General features: G+C 38.1%; 1 protein-coding gene across 6 annotated transcripts in view; it reads right to left on the bottom strand.

Annotated features, from left to right (window-relative positions):
• Window positions 1–20,296, bottom strand: part of HHAT (hedgehog acyltransferase) — a 147,120-nt gene that overhangs the window by 59,604 nt on the left and 67,220 nt on the right. For all 6 annotated transcript variants that reach the window (XR_006182412.1, XR_006182411.1, XR_006182413.1 and 3 more), the window contains one exon: window positions 6,697–6,898. Coding sequence is in view for 3 of the 6 variants with exons in the window: in XM_042891715.1 (XP_042747649.1) it covers window positions 6,697–6,898 (202 nt within the window). In the remaining 3 variants the exon portion in view is untranslated. The remainder of the gene's footprint in view (window positions 1–6,696; window positions 6,899–20,296) is intronic.

The raw sequence follows: 20,296 nt of genomic DNA, 5'->3' as shown, positions 1-20,296 counted from the left end.
GAGAACAGGAGAAAAACTGAAAGAGAGCGAGGAGCAGATGGGACAGTGGGAAGGGAAGTGATACATCCTGACTAACAGTTATTGGCTGTTTTATCTAGCTTCAGTTACGGACACTGAAATGCAGGGCAGGGTGTGACTGAGCAGCTGGGGGAGCAGATGGGCTGGAGGAAAGGCTGCAAGTTGTGACAAAGCTCTGCCAAACAGAATGTCAACGTATTTATTTTCTGAAGTGAGCAGTAGAATGGGCTGAGTCCAAGCAGTGCAGCAACTTCTGAACGAACTTGTTAATGCACATTGTCAATGGGTAATAGTGACAAAAGTGCATTTGAGGGACTGCAGAAATGGAGGGAGGGAGTACACGCAGTCATTAATAAAATGTTGGTAAAAGTCAGGCTTGAGAAGCAGCAGAAGCAATGGAAAGGCAGCTGATAAGAAGTTGAAATGTCACTGGGAGATCTCTTCCTGCTCCCCAAAACTGAAGGAAGCTGGTAGACGGGGTAACAGCAGAGACTTTACTACACAACAGAAGAAGAAAAGCAACAAAAATAAAGAATTTGGTTTGAATACGGATGGAAAATATCAATTTATGAAATAATGCAGAAGAAATTATGGAATTCCCAGTGCTGCTATAACAATAACAAAATAAGAAACAAGCCTGTAAGTAGGACGTAAGCAAGATGTGCTACCAAGATCTCATCCATCTACATGTCTGCAGCAAACAGAAGAACAAGCTTAATTTCCCACCAACATGTACTGCACTCTTCAGTAATCATGTAATCCTTCCTGTTTGCTCCACACTCCATCTAGCTCTAGCCCAAACCCAACCCTTTACTTTTGTTTGCTTTACTCTTTTGGCATCTTGTTTTGCTTGTGGTTATCTCTCTCTTCACTCCAAGTCTAACTATGGCTTGGAGGCCAACTGTTGCTCCCCAAAGCATATACTTTCATTCCAAAGCAAATGTACAGATCAGCTCCCAGAAGGTTCACAAAGGAAGGAGGGCACTGACAACATTTTTCTGAGACAGGATGATGCAAATGACCTGTAATTCCCTACTGACAATACGTCACTTCTATAAAAAAAGGACCACGCGATTAAAATCAAGGAGTTGTCAGTTAAGATCTATGTTCAAAATAGAACTTGTTTCTGAACTTAGAAATAAACGCTATATATAGTATTTGAAAAGATACTCATTTTCTCTATTGATGCCTTACTAAACATTCAGTCATCAAAATGTTGTCTTGCACTAGAACCAGTTCATTTTTAGATTTTCCATAAGATCTACATTTATAGCATTGCTCAGCAAAGAGCCAAACCCCTTTCAGTTTGAAGAAAGCCTCCTACCAGCTCAAACGTACGCACCACAGTTAAGGATGAATGTGTGAAAGTTGACATAAGCAGAAATAAATTTCTGTGCTTATTCCTATATTTCCTCATCACCCTCAAAGAACCTGCCCAAACATTTTTTTAAAAAGTGGCAGCTTGTAAAAAGTGCAAAATGAACAGCATTGAAACGCACCATCCTCGTTTTTGGTGGGGTTTTTTTTGTTTGTTTGTTGAAAGCAGGGAATCCAACCAAGTAATGACTCCTCCTTGTCCAGGTAGACATTCTTACCTTTGTCCTTCTAGTTCCCATTTTGCCTTTTCTGGCTCTCTCATCTCTCTCATCCACATTCTGATGTTTTTATTTTTTTAATTCTATCTAAATTGGAAGCTGGTCTAACTTGTCTAATCATTAGTGCAGATTTTTGCACGAGATTTTGTCCTGCCCTTATGGTCCTCCTGCACTGCCACCGTGAAACAATACACACTAATAATCCCCATGGATACACCTGATAAACTCTTTCAATCACACACACAGAATCACACAGAATTGTAGGGGTTGGAAGGGACCTCCAGAGATCATCGAGTCCAACCCCCCTGCCAAAGCAGGTACAGACCTTATTTGAAAGCTTGGAAGATTCTCAGGCTCAGTTATACTGCGCGTTATTGCACACGATTCTGAAAGGCACAGTGGAAAGACAAGAGCATGCAACTCCTAGTTTCTATTGTTTGCACAAATTTTTAAGGTGAGAAACAGAGGAGGCTATATTGACATAATAGTAAAAAAGAACTGCATTATCAGATTCACCTTTTTTTCACCCTGTAACATGATTTGCTTCTCAAACTGCATTATGACTAGAGCACCAGAAAACTACTTGATGTCTCCGAAGTAGAACAGGAGGTAAATAATGCTGGATGGGAGAAATATTTATTTGTTATGACAACTGGCAGATACATAATGGGGTTCACAGCTAACACTGCTGTCTGAAGCAGAGCAGCAATCACCTGGTTAAAGACAGATGAAAAAGCATAGCACTGATGCCACTGATGGCATCAAAATTAATGTTTCTTGCACACTGTTGACAAAAAAGCAATGCTCATACTCAGAAGGTAGGAAATGATAGAATGTTATCTCTGAAATTCTGCTGCAGGCATTTACGTCACTGAAGCTTTTATCATATTGTAATGCTTGTCCTTAAAGCAAAACACTTATCAGACTATTACTGAGTCTGCAGCAAGAACTTCCCTAAGCAAAGGAAACCAGAGGCACAATGCAAGCATGTGTCTTTCTGTGTTTGTGCATGTCTAGCAGGATTCTCTGAATGCTTTGGGATCCACTTACACGAAGATAAAAGAAAAGAGTTGAGAAAGTTGAAAAAAATCAAGCAAGGCAGAATCATGGCAAGAATTTCTTGACTCAGAACTATTATTGGCAAAGCTGGAAGCAATTGAAAACTACATTTATCTTTCAGCTGCTCAGTATTAAGCATCACCTTGATAATTCAGCTTCCTAGTCCTAGGTACCATACATTAACAATCAGTGTTCACCAATCTGCCATGACAAACATTCTGTTCACATCAAAAGAAAGGAGTTTCAATTGATTTTGAGTCAAGAGAACATCTGCTAGTAGAGATTTCTGGTTAGAAGAATGTTATGATTGAACTCAGTGTTCAGGGGGAGGCAGGCAGAAGGCATTTAACCTCTGGCTCTAGAAATGCAAGATGCTTGCTCTTTGCTCCTCAGAGTATGACAGCAAGCTCTTTGCATTGGCTGGGTTTTGACACTATGAATGATACCTGTAACTCAGAAAAAGATTTCAGCACTGCAGGGTATCTGAATCTGATTAAAGGACTTTGTTCAACTTCCTTGCCTTACATTATTATACATTCTCAGACGGTAAAGAGACCAACCCAGCAGAAGTCTACAGCAAACACATAAAAAGACTGAGAAGAAAGCATTGCTGCAATGCCTGTCACTTAAATGAATCACCATGTTGCAATAAAAATGTGAATTAATTACATAAAGCTATTAGTAAAGGAGAAAATGTGAGAGAGCCTTCTGAGATTACTAAACCAGTGCTATAAATATTCCTTCCAGCAAACAAAGCAAAATAAAGACCAAAGCCTAGTGTATACTAAAGAACAGCTGAGACTGGGCACACCATGCAGTATCTCTCCATGTTCCAGCCCAGATCTCTGCAAGTTCATTTCATCATTTATTATGAATAACTATAGAAATGCTGATGCTTTGAGCAGAAAACACACGCAACCAAATTACTCAGATAAAAGAAAAAAGAAATTAAAAAAAATCCAGACCAGAAGAACCCTTATTACAGTCTTTGAAATTCTTCTAAAATCCTGTTCTATCCAGTGTTGAGATTGCAAATTATCATTGCCATGTCCCTAGTATCCAGAACAAAGGAGATATTTCACCTATAGAGACAAATATACAGAGTTCATTGTCCCAGTGGAAAAAATCCCCTAGCGGAGCACATTAACCGAAACCATGGACATCATACAAAATATTTCCCCTTTTACAAAGAGGGGGGAAAAGGCACTTATAGTGGACTGAAATTGCCTGTATCAGTTCACTGTGTCACAACCATAAATATAAATTTAGAAAACAAAGTATTTTGCAGTTCAAAAACTCAAAACATGTACAAAGGTAGTAAACAGTATTATAAAATAAGAACTGCTTAATATTAGTTGGCTTTCCAAGGTGAGATGCTAACAATGCATTTAGGTCCTTTCTAAGTAAAGTTACGAATATGATTTTACACCAGGAATTCATTACAGCAGGATTTTTAGAAGAGATATCTTTGTGTCTCAATTTAAAAAATTCAAATGACATCTTTTCACTTTGCCAGGAAACAACTAAGAAAATAAATGCTACTGTTTCAACTGAAATTAAAACATTAATTTTAACCATCTGTCAACTTCATCCTCTTTGCTACGTCTTCTTTTGGACAATTTCCAGAGCCATTAGTTTAAAGATACTGTCAGATATTTTAAAGTTTAAATCATCTTAAATGTATTTCTAAACCAAGATGTCACTTTTTCAGGTATAGATTTTTACCTTGTTTCCCTTAAGGAGAAGGAGGAGGGAAAAAAAATGAAATCATTGGAAGAATGACAGCCATTAGCATTTTCTTTCATAAATCTGACCCATTATTTATTAAAAGCCAATACAAATCCCGTCATTGACTTCAAATGAGTTACTACTGGGATCTCTGTGCATCTGTAGGAAATTAATATTGCATTGGTGGGAAAAGAAACAACACTGTTTTGGTCTTCACAGTTTCACATATCTCAAGAAAAAATAAATACCCTGATAAAAATCCAGTGAAACTCCCCCAATTTAATGCATAGTTCACATAGATAGCCTAGCTCATGATGCATAGCATCTATTGTTATTCTCTATATAATGCTTTAATAAAAAGAAATAAAATGTTACTGCATTCAGCTAACAAGTAACCTCTATTAAGCCAAAAATGATCTGCAGGTAACTTCTCACAACAAAACTCATCAAAGCATGAAAGTTCAAAACGGTTTGAGCTGAAAACAACAAGCAAGTGCATCAGCTCTTCTGAAGTTGAAATCAGGAAACTAGGCACTGTTTTGCAATCAGAGGGGATGACCAGCTTCAGGTTCAAATTTTTGGGTCAGGAAATTCACCATTTCCAGTAAATATTTATTTATAGGCTGGTATTGCTTCTCATAAACAATGCTTGTGCTTCCTGGTTTGTTTCAGTTCAATATGCCTGAGAGGACATTTAAAACCCAACAGACTGAATTCAAAGCTACAAAAGTGTTATTTGCTCACACTGTGCTAAGTTCGAAATGCTGAGATTTAAATTACCATAAAATCTGAATAAATGCAGGGTTCAATTCTTTTTATACATATTCTTAGCACAGGATTCAGTGAATGATAAGAATAAAACACACTTTATTTAGATTTCTAAATCTATTGCAAGAGAAGGGAGAGGGCACAGTAGGAAATAACAGAAGCAGCTTTTCTTTAATTACTGTTATACTTTGTGATCAATTCAATTTTAAGAATGAAGCCAAATTGAAACTGAACTTATTTTTCATAATTAAAAAACTATATATATATATTCCCATTCACCTGAATTCTGTAACTGAACTTTAAGGAGGGAGGAGATGGGAAAAATGCACGTAGTTCATTGTTAGGGGATTAATTGTACCAAAAATGAATCTTTTTGGCAGCACTGGTTAACTATACTTAGAATGAATCCATCACATATGACCACACCTTCATAATGCCCTGTCTTTATCATTTTAATGGTTTTTAAGACCTTAATTACTTGAGAGTTCTTTTAGAAAATCCAATACAATGGCATTAAGTACAAAGAGCCTCTACAGTTACATGTTCCTCATTTGATGCCTGAAAATCTCCAGTCCGGAGACCTATGTATGGAACTGGTCAGATGCTGAAGCTCAGTTTCATTCTAGAAGGCAAATTAATGGATCTGATTATCTTATTCTCTGGGACAGAAAACAAACTGCTTCCAGACAGTCACCAAATTCATAGTGATGGGCACTGGCTACTAAATTACTTGGCTGAATCAGTTGCCACAGCCTCTCAGAAAAAAATACTGAAATAGGGATGGAGACTGAAGAGTGAGTCACTGCCAGCACAGTATTACAGAGTATGAATTCTGAGCACCCCATCTCTAGTAAGGAAGAAAAACGTAAGAATTACTTATTCTTACAGATAGTTATTAGAATATTTGGGATTAAATACTAAGCAAACCCGCAGACTACAATGATCATCAAATTAAAGCAGTGCTTTTTGCATATGACTGCTTGTCAAACGCTATATGGAGAAAAGTAGAAGTGAATGAAGGTAGAATGTGTCAGTAAAGTAAAAATATCAGAGGTCTCCAAAACAAAGTAACACTTTCTTTATCCAATTGCTTGGTGACCTAAGATTTGCCAAAGTAAGTTTGTTTCCAGATGCACTCAGCTGCTTGACCAGGAAACACACGGTTAGAAAATTACACTACTAATCTTAGCGAAGATGAATATTTTAAGGCCATCCTGAGTGAAATCAGAATACAAATACTGAAACTCTAAAACTGGCTTCTGTTTAACCGTATACAATGTGACAAGCAGTTGCAAATACTAGCATTGCAGACTTTTAAGACCACGCATATTTGAGTGTTTGCCTGGCTCTTTTTTGAAGAATTCTAGTTACACAGCTCACCTCAAATAGAAGAAGGTGGGGAAGGGAATGGTTTTGTATCTGTTAATCTCTAGTTTCAATTCAAATTAAAACAAACCAATAGCCAGGAATTACAGACAAGCATGGAACCAGGAAACAGGAACACAAAATGAAGAGAGATTCAACTTACAATTAAGTCCTGAATAACTGGAACAGAAAGTATCCTCTTGACACCATTTTCCACAATTACTCCAAGCCAATTAAGTACTCCCCAGTACCACAGATAGCTCTGTCCTCCATGCCAATAGCTTACAAAGGCAAAAGTGAGGGCAGTGGAAAAGAGCATTCCTGGCAGACTGGACTGAGATCCTCCCATGGGAACATAAATGTACCTGTAAGTAAAGAGACAGATAAGCAGCGTTATTATGGCTTTCATAGAACTCTCAGAAAAAGAAAAAAAAAAAAATATCAAGGACTATGCACTCATCTTGTTTGGCAAAACTACGATTTTGCAGTCAAGAGAATTCTGTATTAGGCAAATGTATATGATAAACTATGTTCTCAAAATTGTGAACAGTGCATTCAGCCTTTTTAAACTTCAGTAGTTGTAAGCCAACTTGCATGCACAAAAATTAGATGTAATCTTGGGAATTTAAATTATAACATTCTTCACAATAAAATTTAAAACATTCTTTGAAGTTGTATATAGACATAACTAACGTAACTTTTACATTTATCAGAAATGCAGACACAAGCAAAGATGTACTTTTTATTTTTAGAAGTGTTCAATTTCTTTATTTTTTAATCTTTTATTAAAAATTATATTAGCTGCAAGTATCTCTTATCCAGTTCTCGCATTACCCTTTCAGGTTCACTTTTGCCCAATGACCTTTGCAGCATATGTACCGTCCTCCTGCTCCAAAAATACCTGTACAAAAAGTACAGCATGCATTTATGCATCTGGATTGAAACTGACTCCAGGAGTCAGAACCTCAGTCTTTAATTAACGCTTAGAAGTGTCAGGAAAGCTCTACTTGTTCAACTGGAACACTAGGAGCAATGGGATTCTAAAAGCTGGTGCTGATTTCTGGGTCATTTCACTTCTAACCTGCCTAGAGGGCTGCATCCACTTCTGCCAGTTAGAAAATAAGGCATGGTCACTGCTTTATTTGTAAACAGCCTTTATTTGTACAAGTTAAGTATTTCTGTCAACACTTTGAAGAAGTTCATCTGGCAATAGGGTCACAGCCCTGCTCATGAGCAGCAGTGAAGAGCCGCTGTGTGAGAAGTGCCCATGACAATTCCTTTCAGCTGTCACTCCTTTGGCATAGTGCACCCTTGTCACGTGTGAAACTATTTCTACTTGGTAAGACAATTAAAGGAATTCTTTTTCCACAGACATTTTTAGTTCTCAACTTTTACATTCAGAAATAGATACTAGCTCAGAGATTGTACAGGGAAATTAATGTAGTGCTTTATTTTTAACCTTTGAAAGTAAAATACAGTATCAGGGTAAAATAAAGTTATGAGAGTAATTAAGATGTAAATGGAAAGTCATTAAAAAAACCCAACCCTTTCAAGTGCTCCAAATTCTCTCTAAGCATCATATCAATACACTTTGTTCCCTCCACCTGTTACAAAGAACATCTGATTGCATTTATAATGATTTTCAGTGTGTGATTTTTTCTTTTTTAATCAAGCATACAAAAATAAATAGAAATTGAAGTCAATAGTTCTTATATACGTTGTTTTTCTTCTCTCCCCCTTCCTATTCTTTTCTCAGGTCCACCCTTCTCACATCACGCAGATAAAAAACACAGGTGGGAACAATGCATCCTTGCAGCTGCCATTAGTTGGGTCTGACAGCAGAGAGGCATGCCATAACAGTCTGTAAGCAAACAGGCCCCTGCATCTGGAGAATGAGGCCTGATCCTGAGATCAAATTAAACTGATGACACTTTGATACACAAACATGACAGTGGCATGCAATATCTTCTTTTTCAATGCATCTATCCTGTTCTTAAAGAGAGGATGATGTTTGCAGCAGAGTCAGTGGCTCTGCTCTCCTTTCATTGGTAGCCAGAGAAATTCCTCCTACTTCAAGCACTACAGAGGTGGAAGACCAAGTTACCTCACCTACTTATGACCTACTTTTGCAAAGCCTTCACTTCTCTTTCAAAGGTAAGGCTGGCTACAATGACCAGCTCCCCATGCAAGCTGTGTTCTTCAAAGCTAAGGAACTGTGATCTTTCGAGGAGCCTGGTCTACTCTCTGCTGCCATAGGAGCCAAAACTGCTGATGCTGTCACCCTCACCACAGTTCATCTACAGTTGTATATTTACTGAAAAACACTACTTTAAGCAACCCAGATGCCACCAGAGAGGAATCTTACCTTACTGTATGCCCTAAAGAAATCTTTCTACTGGCCTGAGTACAAGGCAAGGGTACAGAGTGAAATCCAGAACACAAAAAATGGCTTTTACTGCAGAAACACTCTGGGTTTGCGTATCATATTTTTCCATGCACTGAAGGACTGGAGCTGTGGTATAGGTAGTGGAAATCTTGTTTCTGCTGTCATTGGGATTGGCATGACCAGGAATGGACACAGGCAACAAGTCAGCTTTTTCACTTGCAATTGTAGGTCAGTTTAAGTTGCTTTGAATGGCTTACAGAGTACTGTGCAGAGGAAAATAAGCTGTTTTCAGATTTTTAGTGTTTAACAACAGCAGCTAATTAATTGAGCAGCACTAATTCAATTCTTGGTGAATCTTCAAGTTCAGTGGAGTTTTAATTCCCAGCAAGGCCAATGGCATTTGTGCAATTGAAAATTTGCTTGTGCTATCCTGGTAAAGAACTATCTGCAGAAGCACAGAAGCTGAACAGAGTCATGAAATCTTTGTTGACATTTTGACCTTTCCGTCTGCTACTGTGGGGATTTGGCCACTTTGCCTGGTGGAAAAATGCAAAGCAGAAAGCAAAGCCTCTCTCCCTTCCCTTCAGCTACCAGAAGAATACATAACGCAGACTGGCTGCCACTTCTTGTCACAAGGCCACCAACTGCCTTCAGACTGCATGGCCATATCTTTGATGGGTGGGCACCCACTGGCAATTTTCAAGGAGGTGTAAGAGGCTGGTGGATGTTGAATCATTTTTCTCAAGCAGTAGGAAAAGCAATTTTGTATGTCCTTAAATTATTTACAAAGAAATAAAAAAAAAGTGCAAAATCCATGATTACATTACAGAACCACCTTTGGTTTGACGTCAGAAAAATTATGTGGGCCACCTCATCACACACACCCTGTACCCATGTTGTGTGCTTCCATTCACAGTCCTGGGTGGACAGGCCTGGGTACAAGAAAGAAGGCAACTAAGGCAGTACGCAGCCAGAGCTAGATCCTGGTCGCTTGCCAACAGCCCCCCCTTCTGCTCCCTCACATAACCAAAATTATCTTACCACCACAAGGGCCCTTTGTGTTACGAAAATGCATTTTTTGTATTTTTGAGCATCATGGCACATTAGAGTCTAATTTCTGAATACTTTCTCTATGCATTTACACAGAAGAGTACTTATTTGAGTAGAGAAAGTTATATTTATGCTGAAGAAAAGTGAAATGCAAGGGAGAATAAACCAGCGAATAGTATTATTAAGCCAGAAGATAGAAGAAACATATTATCATTTATGACATAGTACCTGCTTTGTAAATAACAATTATGTCTCCAACTACTTGCACAAGGAAAAATTGTTTCGAAGACACATTTTCTGCCATGTCTTCAAGCTAAGACATTTCCTGGAGTGAAATGAAACATCCAAGAATATACAGGAAGCCTGCACTAAGAATAGAGTCAGCTGAGGATGCTTTGTTACACCAGCATGACACTGATATGCAATACCCTTTTTTCTAGCATTTCTATCCCTTCCTTCTTAGAGACAATGTGAAGACTTCATGCTCACTGTGGCATCCAGAATCCTCAATAAGTGAAGACAGCTGAGATTCGAAAAAGAAGTAATTATATGGGGAAGAAAAGGAAGTTCTTACAGCACGTTAGGTAAGCTGCTTGGTTCTCCAGTTCACTACCGAAATCTGTAATGAGGAAAGGATGTGGAAAAGAGAGACAGACAGAGAGAAGAGACAGAGGGACAGAGAGATCAAGAGGCATGGCTATTACAATTTCATGTCCTACATACGTAAGCTTTCCAGATTTTTCTTTGCTATCATTACCACTTTATATCTTCAGTGTATTCTGTGGTTTTCCTATACTGTGATTTGAAACTAGAAGTTTGCATATACAAAGAGGTTATTGTAGAGCATGCTGATCTGCTCTGCCACATGAAACATTACATAAATATCTTGTTTTAAGCTTTCATGCAGTTTTTAAGACTATTTCCATCTCTAATCACAGAAAATCCACAGAGAAGCTCAAAACCCATACGTCAGGGACTACTAGCATGTAAAAGTAATAACAGATCTTCATGTCAGACTAACACAATTCAAAAGAACACCCGTGCAGCAGAATTTCTTAACAGCTTATAAGCAGAGTACACATTTACCGCAGATGTGCAATGAAGGCAGGCTTACCTGAAAAACGTGGTGCCAGTGTGCAAAAACTCTAAGATAATTCACATGCACACACAGAAAGAAAACTGAACAGTTATTTGGTAGTCAGTGAGCCAAAGAAAAACAAATGAAGGAAAGTACTGAAATGTTTTCCAAAGAGAAAAGAACATTAAAGCAAATGGATTTGAGGATGGCAACTGCTGGTGCCCTTCTAGGTTATTTTACATGGACAGTTAACTGCTCCCTTCTTAAGATCCACAAAAATTGCAAATAGGAAAATATTTACTATTTTTAAAAAAATGCACATTTGGTAAGTATTTAAAAACATGAACACCATCTTATGTGATCAAAAGTCATTCCCTGCCAAATCTTCAAAAGTAAATTCTGTCAACCCTACAGCACATTTCTGAGAGTATCATTTCAACTGTTAGCTTCCAGGTCATTTGTCTGTTGCAGTGTGTATGTGGAGGGGGTGGATGGACACAGGAACTCCAAGCTTGCCAGCGGATGCCTTCTCTGGCTCTATGGCCTAAGCACTTCCTTGGAAACAGTGCGTTGCCAGCCAGTTCAGTGAGATCGGGCAGATCAGATCAGCCTACATTCTCAGGCGTCCCCTTCTATGGTAAAGATCCTATCAGTTTTCATGTTTCCACACCCTATGTTGATTTCAAACAAAAAGCTGCTAAACACGATGTCACTTTTTCCAACAAAGCACAACTACCTGTGGATATTCTAATACTCAAGTACCTTACTTTCACTGCCACTTACAGTAGCTTGAATCGGCTTACTTACAGCCAGCAAGCTGTTCCAGTTACACAACTTATCTTCTCACTCGTTAAGTGAACATTAGAGAATTGGATAACATAAGTAAGTGGTACCATAAAAATCCCCAAAGCAAAGGTATTTAAAAGTGGCATTTATTTATTCAAGACAATAATGTTTAAGTCCAATAGTCATTTTGTTGGTTTTCTTGAAGAGGTAATCAACAAACAAGTGTAAGAGATCTAATAGCATTTTTCTTGGAAAACAGACTTTTCCCTGCTACTAATTACAAATATGTGATAAAGTTTTTAGTTTGGAACTTCAGACAATAGCTAAGAAGAGCATTTGCAATGAGTTAAGAACCAATCTGAAGGGCTTTATTCCTTTAGGCCTCAATACACTCTTTTTAATTCCATATGCGTACTTAAATCTTGAAGTACGAGCAAGTAAAGCACCTGTTTTAATGCTGAACGCTGCTCTGCTCAGGGCCTTTCTTTAATGTGTGCTTAAACTTCCTGCTAACTAAGGACACAAAGCAAAATGCATGCTGTCCAAGACTTTTCTTTCCCTCCTCTTTAGTATTGGTCTTGCATGAAATGTAAATTTAAAAAATTGCTTGCAATTGCAAACTTCTTGTTTTATTTCTGGGAATACTGGTGCTCCAAAATCCAGTTCGTCTGTAAATTTCTAAGCATTCAGGGGTTCATCATACTGTTTTTGAGTTACAGTTGCATAGTCATTAGAACAGAAGTTAAAAAAACAATAATACATTTTTCCATTTTACATCAAGTTCTGTACAGTGAAAGTATCCATTTGCAGGCATGTGTACTAAGTTTTGTCCACACATCCTGATGCCTGGAGAATTTGACCCTTTAAGTCAACAGAAAAATTTTCACTACTAGTTACAAAATCACCTGAGACTGAACAATTGTGAGAAAAAAATTCAGATAACCAAGTTACTGTTCATTTTGCTTCTGAACTTTTCCCAGGGACTGTCACTGTGACGGAGATGAAAGTGTGGCAGGGTACAGGGTGACAAGCAGACAGCGATTCCCTGTAAAGCTGAGGCTTGGCTTCTTTCACTTATTTAACCTTTTAATCATCCTGGGTTTTCTTTTCATGGGTTTAGATCATTTGTTTTAAACTTTTTCTCTACAGCAGAATAAAAAAGATCTTGGGCCAGTTCTGCAAATTCTTACTTCTGGGTGAGCTCTTACAATTCCTGTTCTGTCAATTCAAACTGACACTCACTCCAGTGGAGCTATGTGAAGTGGATAAGTACAGCACATCTGTAAGTCTTTATGAGACTGGGTCCCACATGAATAAATCTGTTTTAAATCACAGAAACATCTCCTGTAGTCAAGACTCTGAAAGCTGAGCCCCACATATTTCTACCTGAAATTAAAAAAAAATACAGTATCACTCGATAAAAGAAGAGTAGGATTTGGTATCATTTGGCAAGGAGAGGTAAGCTTTGTTCTGACTGAAAACTCCTCTTTTTTTTTTTTTTTTTTTTTTTTTTTTTTTTTTTTTTTTTTTTACATCATCTTATAGTGAGATTCTGTCACCTCACCAGTTGAATAGAGTTCAGAACAGACCTTGACAAATGGAGACCCTTTAAAGAAAGTAAGCTAACATTGGCTCCAGGCATGCCTTGCTAAACTACCACAAAAATATGTAATGAGAAATTAAGTCCATTTAGGTTACAAAGCATTAATGAGGATATTCATATGCAAGAACACACAGCTTTATAAATATGACCTGAATTTTGTTCACTTTCCAGTTGCCATTATGTTTCCCACTGAAGACTGAGTGCACAGTTTCCTATTTAAAAACTGAAAAGTTTTTTATGTATTCTTCTTCTCTTGGATTGAACATCAAAAACTGAGTTCACAAGTCAAAGGGTGGAAAACTGTGGAATATTAAATAAATCATTTTGAATTCACTCTTGTAAGGAAGCTCATGCTTTCAAAGAGATTCATGTACTTTAAATGAAATTTTAATCTAAATCATAATACTTCCTTTTAATAGAAAGAGTTTCATTATTGGTAGGCTGCTGTGTTTAGTTTTCCCTTAACTGTCTCTAAGAAATAAAGAAACCCCACCTACCACCTGTTTGCAGTCAAATACAAAGCTACTCACTCATCTGATCGCAGTGGAAGTGGGAGACGTTCCACAAGACCAAAGAACTGTAAGATTGTTGAGATCACTCAGAAGTCCCAGGCAAGGTGCCATTCTTTCCACTGATGGTAGGAGATTATCTGCTATTGCCAAAATGGGCTTAGTGGCTGTGTAGAGAGCAGGGACCTCCTGACTCATCCCACACAGAGTCTGCAAAGCTCCCTGAAGACATTCTGAACTCCTCTCCCCCCAGGGCACAGTTCATTTCTGATGCTCACAATACACCTACCATGTGATTGTAATATCCCAGCTCAGCATGAAGCACAACTATCAGGCTATACTATCCCTGCAACCTGGCTGGAAGAGGAACCTATTAATAGTGCTGTCACTCTTTGCTTATAAAACAGCAGAGGTCAAGCTCTTTGCCAAAGGAGAACAACATATCTCCCAGAGGAGAACTCCAGCTTGTTACCAGGCTGCCATCAGGCAGAAAAGAAAATGAGATCTGCACAGTGAGTATGCAAGAAAAAATAAGTCTGGCCAGGGCAGTAGCGTACAGAGATCCCAGCCCTGGTCACTGCACCAGCAGTTGTTCCCTATGTGATAAAGAATCATTAGATGAAATGCACAATAAACACCACCAACAAAATAATTGCGGGTTTTTTTTCTCATTTCTTGATGAGATAATTTCTTGACTCCTGAAGGTGGCACTGGGGCCCATCTCAAAATGCGTTGCTCTGCAAATCTACACCAGAGGTTGCATGGGCTTAACTCTCCCTTGCAACAAGTCTCTTCTTTTGTCATCTCCCTTCTCATTCCATTCACATCACGATATTTTACAGCAGTTTTCAGAGACAGTTACAATAACAGAAACAAATTCCAGTGTTTTCTTCTCCTGTGCATGTCAGCCCATATTAAATTACTTGTGTTCAGTTAGTGAAAACCTGTTAAGTACACGCCATTTGCTGCTCTGACCATGCCAAAAATGTGCTACATTTTTTCCCTTCACTTAGAAAACCACTTTCCTACAGATTTAAGTACAAACCATTCAGCCATCCTGCTAATTTTAGCATGCCAGGTACATCAGACGAAGTGTGGATCTACCCACATCCCTAGATTCAGATGTTTAAAACACACTCGTTACTGTGAGCATAACAGCTACCTTTTCCAGTATGCCTCTGCCAAAAGAGTGCATGACATGTCATCATTAGAGTAGAAACTATATTATTTTCCTTATTAAGATATTTCCCCTTAGAGACAAGGTGAGCAAGTTTGACAGCACACTGCAATTTGCTAAGTAACAGAAACGATTGTTTAATGATCACAGATTGCTTCGTGGGGAGCTTGATGATTCTTCTGCATCTATGTATCACCCTGTACACATGCATGCTAGTATCCACAGATGACACAGTAGTTTCACAAAACCACACAGTGCCTTTGCATTTCTGGGCTATACAGAAAGCAGAAACCAAAGCTTCAGAAGACTTTAACCTGGTACAACAGAAATATAAAGCATTTTGAGGCCAGAATGTTTGAGACTTAAAGTCCCAAAGACAGTGCAGACTATTAGGTGTTACAGCCTTCAGTTAATAACTCAGAGTGAACAAAATATTCTTCATAGACATTATACTGAAAGAAAGTAAAGGCATCCATTGTAAAGCAGAAATATAGAATATGTGTTGCTTAAATACTGCAGGAAATACAATGAATATCAATGTACCTAGTTCAGTACTAAGTAGCGTTATACATACCTCCAAGTTACATGTACACAAAGTTTAGAGTTAGGCTTCTGACATCATTCCAAGCTAAGTAATTCACTTGCATTTACATTTCTTTGAATATACTGCCTACAGTGCTGGGAAAAGACTATGTGCAAAATACAGCCAAGGCATTGAGATGTCTAGGCAGAGCTGGAATGACTTGAATTATTATTATATAGCATCTTCACACCAAAGGACTCTTAGACACTCTACAGTCTATGTCAAAAACACTTTAAACAGAAACAGAGTTAAATCCCTTCTGATGTAGAGTACAGCCTATACTTATCAGAACAAATCAACATTGCCTAATTGTTACATAAATGAGAATGGATATCAAATTTAATCAAGAGTGAAATAAAATATTTACTTTTCTTAAATGGCATCCTTAAAAAATGATCTCATCTTTTCCAATTAGTAAAAAAAATAAAAAATAAAAACATAAAAAAAGAAGCATAATCACGCCCTCTCCACCCCAGCCTGGAACATGGCTCAATCCAGATATAAACTTAAGAGGGAAGTGTCAGTTCCTGCAAAATCAAAAGCTGACAGGGCAACAGAGCTGAACAAATCAAGAAAAATTCAACGTATCACAACAAACTATCCCAATGGAAAGGTAATACATTTCAGTCAGAAACAGTGTAGTTACAGAGAGAAAAATAAACGTACATATAACTAAAACCAGGGAAAGGTGGTGAAACAAACAAAAGGTTGCACAGTTAAAGAAAAAGAACGGTAAAAGTCTGTGGGGAATAAACAGCAGCTGGGACATCACAGAAATGTAAGTAGAAGGCATCCTATACATCTTACCATTCTAAAACACTTAGTTGCATATTTTCCAGTTCCTAAAGGAAGTCTGCTGTTACAAAGAGAGGACAAATAATGACTGACAAAACACTTCATAGCCTCTGCATTAATCTCCATGAAAACTCCAGACAATAAATCAGAAACTTAGTTTTGCACTGAAGTCCAAGCATAGGTCAGAAAAGGTAGAAAATGAATTCAAGGTTATTATGACTTGTCATCAGCATCACAGTTGGTGCATCTTCAGGAAGATACTCAGGGAAGCAATTATTTCACATATTGGACCAAAAATAATTTTGTTTCCTATTTTCTGCTTCTTGAAGATTTCAATAAACCACAAAGGGCAACCACTTCTTCCTTCAAGAGTGGGGGAATGCAAACAGGAGCAAAAAACCCCAAAACCCACTTAGCTTGGGAACTGCCTATCCTAAATTCCCAGTAGTGCTTTGGAGCAGAATTGTAATCACTTCATCCTTGGTGCAGGAGGCTAAACAATTAAGAAACAACACGTAGCTTCAAGGAGTTAAATAGGAACAGTAACACCAGACTCGTTTGTCTTATCTGAAAAAACCTCAATTATAACCAAATCTGTCAGTTAAGGTCTCAACAATAATCTGAAGAACGTAATGGTATGCTTGAAAGCAGAAGGTTTGGTTTAGCTTTGAAACTGCTTGAAGAATATTCTATGAAGTATTAAAACGAACCATGAGGTTCAATAAAGGATTCACTTCCTAGTGCCCAGAGAAATGGAAATTGCACACTGAGTGTACATTACTGTGACTTATTTTCCATGTAAGACCATTAAAATAGAGAACTAATGATAAGCCTTCCAACTGTAATATGTATTTTTTGGTATGGACCAGCTCTTTTGCTTTAATTTTAGCTTTAGCCCATTAGGGCTGTAAGCTCCACACCTGAAAGAATATCAGCACAAAACACTTGCGTTCTATAGCTTTGCCATGATGGCAGTGAAGAAGACAAAGTAGGAAGCACACCAACAGACAACTTCCCACCACACTGAATGCACCCACAAGTCATAGGTGACACAGGACGGAGAAGATGCACTCATCCTTGACTGTAGTCTCAGCTAGGAGACAGCAGCAACCAGTACTGTCTGTCATTGGTTTTCCACCCTCACGCCAAGAGGTCTGACTGGGCAATTGCATCTCCCTGTCCTGAATCAACATTTGCACAGGTACGACTCAGCGCAAAGAATGTTGCCCAAGCCTTTCTGGTTCCCAGCTGTGCTGGACATTTGGCTTTATGAGCACTTTTCCCTCCCACAGACAGGTCACTTCATAAGGAAGGAAGTAGAGGTACAGCATTTATATGGGTACAAGGTTTTAGTTCCCAGCTGAGACCAAAATCTAAGATGTAATGAAAAGGAACATGAATTTCAAGTGCACCTTCATAAGCTATCTGTCTGTTTCATTTTTCTTTGCAGTAGACTAGAAAGTAGACTAGAAATACCCAGCAAGCTAAAGTAAGAGTCTCCTATTCTCCCCCTGCTTTTCAGTCCCCCATGATTCTCAATTACAAGAATTACAGTGGCAGAACATAACCATATGGACTGAATCCATGCATAGCACAAGGTCAAGTATAATTGTCTTGGGTCAAGTGTGTTGACAATGTCCTAGAACATTCTCAGTTTACACTGCAAAGAGATTGATTAAGTTTATCTTTCTTCAGTGCTATTTACTGATGTTAATTGAGAACTAATGCAAATGTGAGTAGCCATAATATGATACTTTATCATTTTTACTTGTTCACTCATTTCATTATTACTGATGCTTGCCTTCTTCAGAAGTGTTTCCCACTTCTATCTATAAACTGAGCAGTTTTAAAACAGCAGCCCAATCCACCCTCTCTTCATCGCTGTCTGTCCTAAAAGGTAACTCTTCCATGATGTCTCAGTCTCCACTCTGTCCTACACACATAAACATTGTTGGAAAGGAATAAGATATAGTAATATGAAAGTTTAGAGCAGATTCACTAAGATACACTGATTGCTATACTGTCCCCAAGGAAAAGGGGAAATGCAGGTACTGTTGACACATTTGCACCAAAACATTATCAAAGTGATTTCTCACACAGTAATAACTAGTATCAGTTTATTTGCTCTTTGAAGAAAAGGTCAGTCCATATTTCTTTCTGTTGCCAGTATGATTTTTGCCATCAATATCAGATGGATTAGGATCTGGGTTCTGTACTAACTTCCTTTGCCAGGTTCCTTTGGCGCTGAACCTCCTCTGCTCTACATTTATAATGCATAAAAACACAATTGCTTCAGGGAGATTTTCTGACCCTCTCACAGTTAAAGAGCTGATGCAACAACTCGTTATTTCAAGAGGAAAAAATATTGAATAATTGTGTGCTTGTATTTTTTTTTTTTTCAGTGCACATTCACTATTGTATTTCAGCTGGATGCCTGCATGTTTTGTGGAACATAAATTTAGTAGAGCAGCAAGAGAGAAATAAACTTTCTCATCACTAACTTAATTTGTAGATTGAATTTAGCAGAATAACTTGACAGATATTTTTCCAATTTGAATAAAATGTTATCTCAGTTTGTTCAATTTCCGGAGTATATGCATTAAAGGATTTCCATTTTAATCTAGGAAATAACGTTTCCTACATTAAGAAAATCTTTAGTATAGAAAAGCTGATACCACATTCAAGACGCGAAGATGTTCTTGTATGCTGGGCAGAATGGCCACATGTAATTATGATCTGGCTGTTCAGTTTTGATCTTTTACGCAGTTCTGTATGAGAACTCTTACTACGCTTCCAAGATCTATTGATATTTTCATTTGCATATCGATTGAGAAGAAATTACCCCTGCAACACAGAGAAAGTATAGTTCAAAGAAAGTTGAACCACAGTCCTTAACATCAAGCATGCCACTTAAATCCTTTTCTCATTACATGTACAGCCCTAATATTGCAGCTAACTTAACAAAGCTTAGTTAAGCTCAAATTTTGCTTAAAAAACAAATGTACAGCCACCATGCTCTGTCCTTCTTTGCCTTCATAGGATAAGCTGAGCATATGACAAAGCCAAGGAAGTAATTCCTCTCACATAGCCGTTCCCTCTCTCTCTCTCATCACCTCCCCTCTGAGCCATAAAGCACAAGTTGCTGGCGCTGCTCCTGAGATCCCAGCAGGTAACTATTTTCTGCTCCTGCCTGGCATGATGAGGAAGCAGCAAGGCTGGAAGTCAAAGGATATGATCACAATCTCATTTAAGTGAGCTCCGACATCCCTTTAAAGCTATAGGGGACAGCATAAAGCCAACTGTAACAGCTGATATTAAAGCCTTTAAAGCATCTGCTACTGGCAGAAGAAGGTCAAGGATTTTAGGGAGCATCACTACCATTCAGAACATGAGGTGACTCTTATCTGCTGTTTTCCTGTGAGCAAAGAGTGGATGGAAGTGTTTGTAGGCAAATTAAAAATTTTAAATTTGAATTTTATACCTAATACTAGTTCTGAAAAATCTATTTCTTAAAGCTCATAATCCCTGTGATCAACTGGATCTTGGTACAACATACTTGCCAGCTAAATATGGACAAGAAACCTGGTCTTCCTTTCTATACAGCACTTTCTATCCTTTGTAGAGCTCAATATTCAACATCAATTCATTCTGTGAAGAAAGCTTAATCATGACTTTTGCAGCTCTTGCTTTGCTGAATAGGTAGAGTTCAAATCAACAGCAAGGGCATTCTTCCCTATTTTCTACTTTCAGGCACCTTCGCTAAGATTTTTCACTTTTAAAAGAAGAACAGCACTAG

This window comes from Lagopus leucura, unplaced genomic scaffold (genome assembly GCF_019238085.1).
Source record: "Lagopus leucura isolate 7727_CA_CO unplaced genomic scaffold, USGS_WTPT01 Super-Scaffold_73, whole genome shotgun sequence".
Lineage (NCBI taxonomy): Eukaryota > Metazoa > Chordata > Aves > Galliformes > Phasianidae > Lagopus > Lagopus leucura.
This window is presented reverse-complemented; position numbering and strand designations above follow the sequence as displayed.